The sequence below is a fragment of the Pseudorasbora parva genome, chromosome 19 (genome assembly GCF_024679245.1).
Source record: "Pseudorasbora parva isolate DD20220531a chromosome 19, ASM2467924v1, whole genome shotgun sequence".
NCBI classification, from domain to species: Eukaryota; Metazoa; Chordata; class Actinopteri; order Cypriniformes; family Gobionidae; genus Pseudorasbora; species Pseudorasbora parva.
Genome location: NC_090190.1, coordinates 41,710,127 through 41,725,031, shown reverse-complemented (window position 1 = coordinate 41,725,031; position 14,905 = coordinate 41,710,127). Strand labels below are relative to the sequence as shown.

Here is a 14,905-nt window from a genome sequence, read left to right as displayed (position 1 = left end):
CTCCGCTCAGTGTCAAAGAAACTTTCACACAGAATTACTCAATGCAGAAGACTGAAGTTACTCGAGCTCAACCCCAATTAGCTCAAACTAGCTCTCGGTCTTGATGTGGATGTACAGCAAACATGTTTCACACTCTCTCGTTTAAAGTAATTTTCTTTATATGGAGAATACTGCATTTGCTCATGTTTATCTCTCATCTCAGCGATGCGCTGAAAGGTAAGCTCAGAGTTCACTTGTTTCTGATTCATCTACAAAATATTTTTCATTTGCTTTCAGGATTTTTTAAAATAGCTAGTTTCATCAACCATAAATGGACTATTGTTCCATACACCGAGATCAGGTATTTTCCCTCTTTGTGACATTCAGGCATTATGAGCAGTTTCTGTTCGTACGGTTTCTTATAGTTTCACTCATGAAGGAGGAAGTTAAGATACAGAGCCATGTTAAAAAGCAGAGCTAATAAACCGTGTTTGTTTATAAGCTTTAATGTGGGATACGGCTACATTACTAATATTGTCTACGCATTATTAATACGTGTTTGTTCATTAGTTGGCCTACATTACCGTTAATTTAAAATGTTTAAGATACCTTCAGGTGGAAGACTTCAAATGGATTCAAATTGTGTGTGTGTGTGGGACAAGACCCACCCACTTTTTAAGACCAATGATATTGGACACACTCACTTTTCTCGTCTCTAATTCAGCACGTCTGATTGACTCTCCCTTAACCGAGACACTTATTAAGAAACTTATTATTAAACACATGTGCAACGCTTTATTTCCCCTTTTCTAATATTTTCTTTTTTTTTTATTGAAAATAAATACCTTTCCGATCTGATATGTGAAGGGGAAAGCGAGTGTGGCAAAAGGCGGATTCGAACCTATATGCTCACGATATGCGTCAAAACTTGATGCCATGCGTCTTACTCCTACTCTACAGCCACATTATTCAGTGATTTCTGTAATTTTGTCTGGCCCAATCAATCGTTTAGTAAACGGCACTTTTTCTGTCTGGATACGGAGCATAAAAAACATGCAAATTCATTATCATTTATCTGTGAAACTGTTGATGTCTATGGCAGTTAAATGAATATAGCCTTTTTATTAGACTATTGGTATTGACTTGTTTGAGGTCTTTTTTGGTATAGTTTGGAAATAATTTTCAAATTCGGCATTCAATAAAATTATTATTAATAATAATAAAATTAAATAAAAATCACAAATCTTTCTGCCTCCCAATGATGGAGAAAGCGGCCGGTCGAGAGTAGGCTACAGAAAAGACTGCAATGTAATCATCAGCTAATTGTACAACATTAATATTTAAACTGTTTATTATTATTTATTTTTTAATAAGTAAAATAATACTTTTGATAACGACTTTATATACCTTTTTTGCAAATGAAAGTTTTCAGTCAGGATGTTCTAAAGACATTCAGGGCTTTGCACAGATACCAAATATTTGGAGATTTCACAACCTGAACAACAACTTCTTTGGTCTTTAAAAAAGGCTGACATCAATGTTTAGCACTCTTATGAAAATATGATAATATTTTTAATTATAATTTAAATCTGATTAATTTTCTAATTGTTTGTTATAAATCAACACATCGGGACTGTTATATAAGGTTTCTAATCAAAATATGACTTTGTTACACTCGTATTTGTTTTATGATGCATGTTAATCAAGTTAAACGGAGATTAAACTTCCTATTGAACCTATAGTGATGCATCGCCTAGTGTGTGTGTTGTGTTCAGACAGACTCAACTCTGATCTACTTGCAAACATTTGTTGGTTAAGACTTGAATGAATGCATATCCAAAATAAATGAACTCAAATTTTAAATCAACAAGGTCAGTATAAAATCATATAGAAAAATCACTTTGCAAACACTGGTCAAGCAGATTTTTTTTTAATAAAAATACTACATAAATAAATTTTAAAGGCATTTGTGTAAAATTTTCATTCGGTTACAAATGTTAAAGAAACTGAACCTGGAAGTTCTTCTTTACGTCTTCTGAACTGATTTGATGTGTATGTGTGCGTGTGGTTGGCAAAAAAAGTGTCTTAAATGTGTTTTCTTTTCTTTGTCTTAGATCAAGAATGATTTCCGAAGGATTCCTCTGGAGCCAACCTTTCTGCAAAAACTGGACCTCTCCACTCCAAAGCTCCTGGATTTGTTTAAAATGAAGGGCGGGAAAGCAGGCATAAAAATTTGAAGTGTGCTAGATTCACTCTGGTAAATGTAGGCTATATATTGAGGAAACAATATTGAGCATCAACAACATATATCAGCAATATTGATATATACACTCTTAGAAGAAAAGGTTCTATTGGCGCTACGTAGTTGGAACACCTAAAAGGTTCACTGCAAAAAATGCTTTTCTTACTTAGTATTTTTGTCTTGCTTCTAGTCCAAACATCTAAACATTCTTGAAGCAAGAAGTATTTACTAGACAAGCAAAAGTAATTGTCTTATTTTGGGGAAAAATAACTCAAAATTATAAAAGATTTTGCTAAGAAAAGAAAGGCATTTTTTTCTTTGATAAGAAATGTATTTTTTTTTATTTTTTGCATTGTTCTATATAGAACCCTTTTTAAGTGCCAAAAGGGTTCTTTCTTGTCATTATAGAACCCTTTGAGCAAAAAAGGGTCTTTGGAGTATACTCAACTATACTTCTATATATAACCTTTTAAGGGTTCCAACGTAGCGCCGATAGAACCTTTTCTTCTAAGAGTGTAGGCTATATATTGAGGCTATACACTGAGGAAACTTTGGTGCTGTTTGGCTCCTGAACTAAAGCTATCCCCCAAAGCTGAGAAAGACATTCAGACTTTCAGAAAATCTTTCTTGGGCTGGATGCTTTAAACTTTCATCCAAAAGTTAACTCTTTGCATCGAAAGCTACCAATATAAGTCCGCTATTTGGCCAATTTTGTTTTTTTACTTTTTATATTTGTTCCATTTTGGCCATGTTTTGCTAACAGCAGTAGCCTACATTTTAATGAATGTGTCGTTTCATTTTTGTCAATTTGTTTAATCAATCCCTTTGTTTAATTTGTTTTTTAAGAGTTTAATTCAAATAAAACTCAAAAAATGTCTGTCAATGTATTTTTGTTTTTTGTTTTTTTGTAAACATCATAATACATCACACATTATATTAAGTAATGTTTAAATAACATTCAAAGTAAAGGTTACTCAGGATAACAAAAAAAAAGGTAACTAGGACTCTTATGTAAAAATAAAATCAATAAATCATAATATATGCATAAGCATTATTTAAGTAACATTTACAAACAAAGAATCAATAGGAATTCCCAAAGTAAACTTAACTTAAACATTTCTAATTAAAACTAACAATAATTATGTTTAGGCTTTTTTCAATTCAATTTTTACAATGTGCTGATACACAACATAAACCATTGACAGGAAACAGTGAATACATTTTTCTTCCCGCTCTTGTAGTTGCTCGAGCTCACCCACTCTTCGCTCACACTCGCTCTCGGTCTTGATGTGGATGTACAGCAAACATGTTTCTCCCTCTCTCGTTTAAAGTCATTTTCTTTCTATGGAGAATACTGCATTTCCTCATGTTTATCTCTCATCTCAGCGATGCGCTGAAAGGTAAGCTCAGAGTTCACTTGTTTCTGATTCATCCACAAATGTAGAAAAACTAAATCTGTTTAGTTTGCTTTGAGGTTTTGTTTTAAATAGTTTCATCAATCATATTTTGGACTATTGTTCCACACAGGGATCGGATATTTCCCCTCTATATTGTGACATTCAGGCATTATGAGCAGTTTCTGTTCGGGTTCATGAAGTCATGACACAAACTGTTGAAGATCTCATGAGCATCTGAAGGAAATGCTCGATCTGCTTATAGTTTCACTCTTGAAGGAGGAGCCATTTTAAAAAGAGCTAAGAAACCATGTTTGTTAATAAGCTTTAATGGGTTACATTACTAATATTGTCTGCGTTATTTATTTATTCATAGTTGGCCTACGTTACCGTTAATTTAAAGTGAATTAGAGTACATTAACTTTTACATTATGCATTTAGCAGACGCTTTTATTCAAAGCGAATTACTCAGGAGGGAAGCGATCCGTCAAGAAGAGGCAAAGAAACACAAAAAGTGCCCCATAGAGTACCTAATTATTAAGTAATTATAAATTATACATTTAGATTATTTATTATTTATATTTCATTACTAGTACTGTTATTACCAGGGGTGTAGGCTAACTAACGGGGGGAAATTTAAGACGATTCTACCCATGAACTTTTGGGGCCCCCAGAGATCGGTTTTAGTAATAGTAGGCTATAGTAATGAAATATAAATTGTAAATGTATAATCTACCAGAGTAACAAATAAAACAAAATGATATCTTATTAAAACAAACTGATGTCTCACCCCCCCCCCCCCCCCCATCACAGCTGCTGAGCGCGAATTCCAGCGCAACGCTTCAGTTAACAGTCACATAGTGCAAGATGAGATGTGTGTAAGCTAAACTAAACAGCTGTTACGATAGAAGTTAAACGAGCGACAGAAACAATCAGTTTGCAAAACTGTATAAACCAAAGCTCCGCTTTGAGAAGGGGAATATGGTGTTGGAGATGAGAGGAAGCTATTCTGTTTTCTAACACAGATACTACCGGTCAAAAGTTTGAGAATGGTAAGATTTCTACATTTATTTAATCCATAATACAGCAAAAACAGTATTATTGAGTAATATTTTTACATTGTAATTTTTTTTCTCTATTTGAATACATTTAAAAAATGTATTTTATTCCTGTGATCAAAGCTGAATTTATCAAATACCCCTCGGGATTTGATGATCAACAAACATGTATGATTATTTAATGAATAGAAAGTTCAAAATAACTGAAATATAAAGCTTTTGCAACATTATAAATGTCCATGCTGTCAATTGAACAATTTAATGCATCCTTGCTGAATAAATTATGTATTATATTTAAGTTATTTCTAAAAAACAAACAAAAAAAAAACGTTCTATTCATCAAATAATCCTAAAAAATGTTTTACACAACTAACTGTTTTCAACATTAATAATAATCATTAATGCTTCTTGAGCAGTGAATCCTCATCTGAGAATGATTAGTGAAGGATCAGGAAGACTAGAGTAATGATGATAAATTCAGCTTTGATCACAGGAATAAATTACACTTTACTGTATATTCACATAGAGAAGTTATTTTACATCTGAATAATATTGCACACTATTACAGCTTTTTCTGTATTTTAATAACATAAATGCAGCATTGGTGAGTAGAAGAGACTTCTTTAAAAACATTTTTAAAAATCATACCGTTCTCAAACTTTTGTTTGAGTAGTGTATATAATTAAATGGCTGAGACAGAGCTCGAAAGAGAGCCTATACCTGCCTGAGTATTAAATACTAAACTAAAATACATTTTATTATATTTTCTGGCTAGTTTACTTTACTTTTTATAATACTTTCACCCAAACTGAATAATTAAAACAAGTTTAAATGGGTAAATCTTCTACAGATGATTTTTATTTTTCGTTTTCTTTAATGACATCCAGTTATTGTTCAAACACCACACGTGGTTCTTGTGTGCATTTTGAGCGCGTTTTTGTGATATTATATTTATTTTGTCCACCAAGTGTGCTTTCGCTTTCGCCGTGACTGCTGCAGACCGAGAGCCTATCTGAGTATTAAATACTAAACTAAACGAATGTTTATTATATTTTCTGGCTAGTTTACTTTATTTTTTATAATCATAGTAACCATACTTTTACCCAAACGTAATAATTAAAACAAGTTTAAATTGGTAACTCTTCAACAGATATTTTTTATTCTATTAATACACATAGACAACAAAATAAAATTAAAAAAGAACAATGAAACAGAAAAATGCGTATACAAGTAAAATGAGTATACAAACCTTGATAAATTAATCAAAAAATTATATTCTTTAAGAACAGTCTTTCTTGCTGTTTTATTCACAATAGTCCTTAGTCTCCTGAAGAAAATGAATATGGTTTGGATCCTGACCATTTCTTCTTGTGTATATGAAATTTCCCCAAAATAATAAAAATTTGTACAATAAAGGTGAAATTATTATTATTATTATAGTGTTCATTGGAATAATGCATACATATATTACAATTATTTAATTTAAATATAACATTTGTTTTCCTTCTAATGAAATTTTCCACATCCACAAAAAAAAGAGATGAATAATAGATTATTTTTCTATTGAACACAAATCAGATGAATAATCAAATTAAACCTCTCTCTAACATTTTTAGCTGGATATATACCATGTAACATTTTAAATGTAACTTCTTTTACTTTATTATTTAAGCAGTATGCTTCACAAATACACCAAGCTTTATTTCAGTTTATATTCCTAATACCACAATAAGCTTGAGTATCTGTTTCCCCTGTTATAATATCCCTAATATGTTTATTAGTACAGCTAAAACATGCTGTCTTCAACATTCACTGCCTCAGAGGAATCACTTCACACACACTCTTACAAACTGGATAACTTGTTGAGGTATGGCACCAAATACAGCAGCAAACTCTTTTGGTGTAACTGGAAACCCAAATTTATCCAAAAACTCACTATAAGATAAAATACAGTTTGAATTTAAAAGTTGTTTAACTACCCTTACGAAAGGAAAATATATTTACCAATACATTTTCTTGAAATATATTTTAATATATGGAATAATATATTGATGGTATTATAATATATATATATTCATGCAAAATATACAAATTATTGCCGCTTTCAATATATTGCAATATATTGGAAAATATAAATATCAAATCCCATATATGTGGATATATTACATGATATTTTCAAATATATTGCAATATATTTTTGTTTCGTAAGGGTAACACAATGTTGTTTTCATACCAATTATTCCAAATGTTCAATTAATCTCCGTCGTGCATTAAAGGTGGGGTAAGTGCTATCTGGTATCCGTTGTTGATATTTCAAATCACCAAAACAAACACGCCCCTACCCCCAAAAGGGTCTCGCCATATTTTGATAGCTCCGCCCCACACATACGTAACCCAGAGGCATCAACGGCAGAATCTCTGTGTGTCTAATCCAGGTCGAATATAAAATGAAAAAGTCATCCCTGCTTCTATCACAAAAACACAAACCGTTCTTGTGAACAACTCGACACGAGCAAGACAGTCCAACCAACGAACATATTACAATTATTACCAGATTAGAGTTATAGCGATCACAAAACACAAACCGTTCTCATGAACAACTCTACAGCACGAGCCGACAGTCCGACTAACGAACATATTACAATTATGACTGGATTAGGGTTATATAGATCATGAAAAGAGTAAACAAACATATATTAGGAGTATAGTATCTTACTAGCCTGACAAGCCGGACCCACATCAAGATGTTTGGTCTGGAAACTCACCACACTCTTAGAAGAAAAGGTTCTATCAGCACTACGTATTTGGAACCCTTAAAAGGTTATATATAGAAGTATAGTTGAGTATACTCCAAAGACCCTTTTATGCTAAAAGGGTTCTATAATGACAAGAAAGAATCCTTTGGCACTTAAAAAGGGTTCTATATAGAACACTGCAAAAAAATGCATTTCTTATCTTAGCAAAAACTCTCTTCATTTTGAGTAATTTTTTCCCAAAACAAGACCATTACTTTTGCTTGTCTAGTAAATACTTGTTTTAAGAATGTTTAGATGTTTGGACTAGAAACAAGACAAAAATACTAAGTAAGAAAAGCATTTTTTGCAGTGAACCTTTTAGGGGTTCCAACTATGTATCGCCTATAGAACCTTTTAAGGTTCTATATAGAACCTTTTCTTCTAAGAGTGCATTGACGGCTCAATCTGAGGGGCGGATAAACGGCTGTCTGTCAAACTCCCTCTGCACGCGATAGGATAGCGCTACACCAACCAGAGCAACGAAGGTGAAGCGGAGCTCGCTGACAGATTAAACATTCACCGTATCTGGTCGGCTAAACTCCGAACACATCTTCCCTTCTTAAGAATGACTTCAGTGCCGTTCTTTGTTCTTTTCTCAGAGAAAAGCTTAACTCAAGTCTTCCAGAGTCGCGGTCAAAGCTGATTCGAAAGACCGCCGCCGTTCGCCAGTTTCTAGGTGTTTCTCAATGTCAAGGATGCTTCCTTGGAAGGACTGATCCTTCCAAGACACTTCCTTCAGAGGCTAGGCAAGGCTCCTCTTTAGCATTCGGAGAACACGTAAATGGAACAGGCTAGCAAGTGCACGTCCTAGTGTCATTACGTCAGTGAAAAGGTCCGTTGGCCATCAATAACGTTATGTGTAACGTCATTTTATATATATCAATACAGTAGTAATTTGTACCGGCATTTAAACGTTAAACTTTACTTATATTTATTACGGTTATAAGTTAACAAATGTTTGGTAACGTAAATAAAAGCATTGTGGCAGCGAGGTGAGGGACCGTGAGAGCGGGCCGGTGGAGTGATAATGAGCGGCAGCTGATCGCCGCCACACCGGTCTCGGCTCACGGCAGTGACGGGAGTATAATTGGAGGAGCATGGAAGACGAGAGAGAACTAGGCCTGGACTTTATGTTATGGTTTGTTTATGTTTTATTTATGTGTGTGCGGGCAGTCGCCCGCGTTACTTTCATTTTGTTTATTATTTATTATAAAGTTGTTGAACTTTCGCCGGTTCCCGCCTCCTTCCTTCCCATCTACAAACCCCGATACAAGCATATTTGCCCCGTTCACGCTCCGACTCCGGGAACGTCTGATAGCAAAGCTGCGCGCATAGGATTGTGGGTGATTTGAGAACGCGAAGTACGCGAAGGCTACTCATATGCATCCTTTCCTGTATATGATATATTTTTCGAACGAAGGACTCGGTCCTTGGTTGAATTCTGAGGATCCTCGACATTGGAACAGTCCTTCGTCGGATGTCGATGACGTAGCATCCTTAGAATTCTGGCTTCCGAGGAACCTTCCTTGACATTGAGAAACGCCTTTTGTGTTCACTAGAAGCACGCAAACGCAACTCGGCCGTCGTCATTATGGCTCCGCCCACCGACTCTATACACGATGTGACTGGGCCGTCCAGATTGTGGGGAATACAGCTCAGAAGGGTATTGAGAGTTCCTAGACAACACTTGCGGGCAGATTAAATTTGCTGCCGCTAGGGTGCGTCTAGATTTCTAGGCTAGTATCTTACTTGTCAGAGACATTGGGTGAGCTGATCATCGCTGAAGTGAGACACAATACGATCACAAATGGACTAACAAGCGAAGATAACACACGAGCATAGTTAAGCAGCATATATTAGGCTAGTTCTCGGCTAATGTCCGTCATGTGTGACTCGTGTGTTTTGAATAATGACGTGCACAGAGCGAGAGCGAGCGCTCTTCCCACCATCATTAGTAGACACGCCCCTTACCTGCTGATTGGCTACAAGTTTGTTATTCCACTCGCCCGTGTCCTTTTTCTAAAACGGTTTTGAAATAACACTTACCCCATCTTTAATGTGAGTGATGACGGATATTATGGGATGGCTTGATGCAGCTCAAGAGATGCAGATAACTTCATCTTGACTGTTAAGAAACTTTAATTCATATTGTCACATAACAAATCTGCTTCAAATTGAATTAAAAATGAAATTACAACATTAAAATAAAACCGTAAAGTGTGTACAAATAATATAAAATCGTGAATATAAATAATTAGGATTCATGTTCATCAAAACAGTGCACATTTAACTTTTATGTTGGTTTGTTTCCTTATAAAGGTTCTTTTTTTTTTTTTGACAAGTTTTTTTGCCAGGTGTCTTTTTTAATTATATGATGTCATTACGTTGTCTTGACGCCAGCCAATCGCTGCATTGCTGATCATGGTTTCGAGTATGGATCATCTGCCCTCTTCAGGGAACACAGGCACGAGCAGTGATCTTAGATAATTTAATCCAGATATTTTAATCCAATCCGCAAATTCGGTACAAGAACCAAATTAGCCAGAGATCAGTTATCAGGATTAAAAGATCTGGGATCTGTCAAATCATCTCAGATGTATTAAGCGAGGTACGAAGAACAGACCCCAGGTGACAAGCAGCCAGTTTGCTGCTGCTCTTGCACTCTGGGAAGTGTACTTCGAGACCTAGGGCCCGTTCTTCGTACCTCGCTTAATACATCCGAGAGGATTTAACAGATCCCAGATCTTTTAATCCTGATAACTGATCTCTGGCTAATCTCTTCCAGAAAGGCCAGATTTGTGCAGTATCCGACTGATTGTTGTCCTATGGACAGAGTCTCCCACCTCAGCTGTAGATCTCTGCAGTTCCTCCAGAGTGATCATGGGCCTCTTGGCTGATCTCTGATCAGTCTTCTCCTGATGTACGAGCTGGAAGTTTAGAGGGACGGCCAGGTCTTGTTAGATTTGTAGTGGTCTGATACTCCTTCCATTTCAATATTATCGCTTGCACAGTGCTCCTTTGGGATGTTTAAAGCTTGAGAAATCTTTTTGTATCCAAATCCGGCTTTAAACTTCTCCACAACAGTATCTCGTACCTGCCTGGTGTGTTCCTTGTTCTTCATGATGCTCTCTGCGCTTTAAACAGACCTCTGAAACTATCACAGTGTGGGTGCATTTATACGGAGACTTGATTACACACAGATGGATTCTATTTATCAGCTTTAGTCATTTAGGTCAACATTGGATCATTCAGAGATTCAGAGATTACTAGATTGTCTGTACTTACTATTCACCTAAACCTGCAGGGTATCATGATGGTCAATAACAGACATTTCAAATAATTGCGTCAGTGTTGATTTTATCATAGTGACTTTAAAACATCTGATCACTGGTGCAACGGATTCCTTTACCAGATGACATGTTTTTATTTGTGGTTTGTTTCATATCTCTTTCAGAGAGACACTTCCTGCACTACAAGTTTACAGCCCTGACCAAAGCAGACACATTCCCAGAGTTCAGTGCTGAAGCCGTGTTTGATGACAGACGGATCTCACACTTCAGTGATGAAGAAAGAGTCTGGATTCAGGCTGAAGACTGGACTGAAGCTCCTCCAGATCCTCCTGATCACAGAGACTGGTTCATTCATCAGATCAGGACTCTGTCAGACTGCACAGACTCACAGTGTTCTGGTGAGATTCATATATGCATCATATCAATTGTTCAGTGTTTTTAACCATAATGTTTATTTTATGATTCTGACACTAAATACAGATAAGCTCAAGCAAAAATGTGTATAGTTTGAAAAAAGTACATTGACGTCAATAATCCTTTCATTGATGACCTGCTTTATCTGATAGCATAGTCTACACAGTGAAGGTTGGGGGAATCCGTCCAACATTTTACAAAATCAATTTTTTTTAGCCTTCTGTGCGAACTGAATAACAGTAAATGCATATATAATAAGTAGGCTTTTGGATATGATGATTACAGTAATTATTGCAGTAAAAGCTTAAGTTTTATTGCAAATAATCACTATAAAACTTTCACTATAAAAATTATTATTATTATAAATAATATTAGTTTTCAAAGTGAAACACAACCCCCTGAAACTTCTTCATCTTGTAGTTAAAAACATCCACATGCTGAGAAGTAGAGGCAGCACAATTATAACAATCATTCTACAATCCCACCCACTTTAAAACTGTGCTAACTGCGGTGGAAAACCGAGCCATGCCATGCAGGGGAAAAGCGCTATAAGTGTCTAATCAGTGATGTTGTTCTGTGATTGTAGAGCTTCATGTTCTTCAGAGAATAATTGGCTGTGAACTGGAGAAACTTCCTGATGGATCAGTGAATCTGACTGTCTTTGATGAATATGGATTTGATGGAGAGGATCTTATATCCTTTAATTCTGACACTGAGCAGTGGATTGATAAAAGCCCCAAAGCCAAAAGAACCAAAGAGGAATGGGATCGTCAAACTGGACGCAACCAGTTCCTCAAGCATTTTCTCAAGACCTGCAGGAACTGGATCTCCACATTTAACAACACTAAAAAGAGTAAGATATGATCAGATCACTTTATCTCCTGTCTCTGTATGTGAGTTCAGCAGGTTATCATTAAAAAAAATATTGGAAAAAAAAGAGGTAAATTTAAAACTGTTGAGGACACATTCCGAAATGTTGAAATATCTTTATTTAAATATTTTATTTCAATTTCTGTGTTTGTTGTAACACATAAGTTCTTAACATTATAAAGTATTTAGTCAGCCATCAATTGTGCAAGTTTTCCCACTTAAAATGATGAGAGAGGCCTGTAATGTTCATCATAAGTACACTTCAACTATGAGAGACAGAATGAGAAAACAAATCCAGAAAATCACATTGTCTGATTTTTAAATAAATTATGTGCAAATTATGGTGGACAGTAAGTATTTGGTCAATAACAAAAGTTCATCTCAATACTTTATATACCCTTTGTTGGCAATGACAGAGGTCAAACTTTTTCTGTTTTTTACACACTGTTGCTGGTAGTTTGGCCCATTCCTCCATGCAGATCTCCTCTAGAGCAGTGATGTTTGGGGGCAACACGGATTTTCAACTCCCTCCAAAGATTTTCTATGGCGTTGAGATCTGGAGACTCCAGGGCCCTCATTTATCAACAGTGCGTAGAAAAGGTTCTATATTTCGTCGTACGACTGAAATTTAGAATGTGTCTAAGTACAAGAAAATCCGTATTTATCAAACATGCGTACACAGTTCTTACGCACATGAGTAAGCAATCGTTGTTGATAAATCCCACATGTGCGTAAGTGCCATGCTCGTTCACGTTCACAGTCATTAGCATTCAGAAACGCCTCCAATGAACCATATATGGTGACAACACATCCCTTTAAAAATCACGAGATTTTTTTTTTCCCCTCACCGCAGTTATGGCAAAAAGAGGAACTCCACAAACACAAAATGAGTCAATCATTTTGACGTTGACGACAATAACGTTTAACAACAACAACAAATTTAAAACACAAATTATTATTTGTCTAGCAGAAAACAGAATGAAACACTTTTCTATTTACATAATTAAATTTGTTGGTTTATGATGGTGCTTTTATGGCGATGTGGGGGCAGTCTGTGGCTCCAATTCTGTTTGGAAATCTGGCGATAGCATGCAAGCCCCATTTTATTTTGGCTTGTTGAGGATTTCAGTAAGGTTCTATCTATCTATCTATCTATCTATCTATCTATCTATCTATCTATCTATCTATCTATCTATCTATCTATCTATCTATCTATCTATCTATCTATCTATCTATAGATAAAGATATATAGTCATTTTGAACACAATGCGTAATTTTATATTATATATATATATATATATATATATAAATTTAGTGTCAAATAAATTTAGCATGATCATTCGAATATACTCCCAGGTTTCTACTGATACAAAGCCATATGTTCCCTTACGAAACAAAAATATATTGCAATATATAACTTGCATATATAATAATATTATTATATAATATATCATATGATATATTACCATGTAAATTTCACAATATATGGAGACACATGAAATATATTGTCAACTAATATATTGAGAAATATATTGTCAACTAATATATTGAGAAATATATTGTCAACTAATATATTGAGAAATATATTTTTGTTGCGTAAGGGTTAATTGCTGAAGTAATCCTTTACATGCTGTTTCATGTGTAGTATCGCTGTTCTACCACTAGATTCTCTGCGTAAGCATGCTCAGAGGTGTGCTTATATTTACACACATTTCTACGTATAAGTACAAGTTGGTAAATCCCACACTTTGCGTGAAACTGTTCTTACGCACTCACTACGCACAGAACTGTGCGTACGCACCCTTGATAAATGAGGGCCCAGGACCTTGAAATGCTTCTTACGAAGCCACTCCTTCATTGCCCAGGCGATGTGTTTGGGATCATTGTTATGCTGAAAGACCCAGACACATTTCATCCTCAATGCCCTTGCTGATGGAAGGAGGTTTTTACTCAAAATCTCACGATACATGGATCAGTCGCCCTGGTCCCTTTGCAGAAAAACAGCCCCAAAGCATGATGTTTCCACCCCCATGCTTCACAGTAGGTGTGGTGCAACTCAGCATTCTTTCTCCTCCAAACACGACAAGTTGAGTTTTTTACCAAAAAGTTATATTTTGGTTTCATCTGACCATAAGACATTCTCCCAATCCTCTTCTGGATCATCCAAATGCTCTCTAGCAAACTTCAGAAGGGCCCAGACACTGGCTTAAGCATGGAGACACGTCTGGCACTGCAGGATTTAAGTCCCTGGCTGCGTAGTGTGTTACTGATAGTAGCCTTTGTTACTTTGGTCCCTGCTCTCTGCAGGTCATTCACTAAGTCCTCCTGTGTGGTTTTGGGAGTTTTGCTCACCGTTCTTGGGATCATTTTGACCCCACGGGTGAGATCTTGCTTTGAGCCCCAGATCGAGGGAGATTATCAGTGGTCTTCCATTTACTAATAATTGCTCCCACAGTTGATTTCTTCACACCAAGTTGCTTACCTGTTGCAGATTCAGTCTTTCCAGCCAGGTGCAGGTCTACAATTTTTTTTCTGGTGTCCCATGACAGTCTTTGGTCTTGGCCATAGTGGAGTTTGGAATCTGACTCTTTTTACTCTTTTTTTGACCCACTGTATACACAAAAATTTGGGATGCCTGTCTTTACATGCACATAAACAAATTGTCCAAAATGTCTTGGTATGCTGAAGCATTAAGAGTTCCTTTCACTGGAACTAAGGTGCCAAGTCTAACCCCTGAAAAACAACCCCACACTATAATCCCCCTCCACCAAACTTTACACTTGGCACAATGCAGTCATGCAAGTCCCGTTCCCCTGGTAACTGCTAAACCCAGACTCGTCCATTGGATTGTCAGACAGAGAAG

At 35.8% G+C, this 14,905-nt stretch overlaps 2 protein-coding genes across 2 annotated transcripts in view; both read left to right on the top strand.

Annotated features, from left to right (window-relative positions):
• The window catches only part of LOC137048186 (patr class I histocompatibility antigen, B-2 alpha chain-like), a 47,477-nt gene extending 44,406 nt beyond the window's left edge, over positions 1-3,071 (top strand). Inside the window, exon 8 of the mRNA XM_067426226.1 lies at positions 2,094-3,071. The gene's annotated coding sequence lies outside the window, so the exon portion shown is untranslated. The remainder of the gene's footprint in view (positions 1-2,093) is intronic.
• Positions 1-14,905, top strand: part of LOC137047425 (E3 SUMO-protein ligase ZBED1-like) — a 38,597-nt gene that overhangs the window by 6,989 nt on the left and 16,703 nt on the right. The window contains exons 4-6 of the mRNA XM_067425055.1: positions 2,094-2,202; positions 10,923-11,156; positions 11,759-12,025. Of these exons, the coding sequence (XP_067281156.1) occupies positions 2,094-2,202; positions 10,923-11,156; positions 11,759-12,025 (610 nt within the window). The remainder of the gene's footprint in view (positions 1-2,093; positions 2,203-10,922; positions 11,157-11,758; positions 12,026-14,905) is intronic.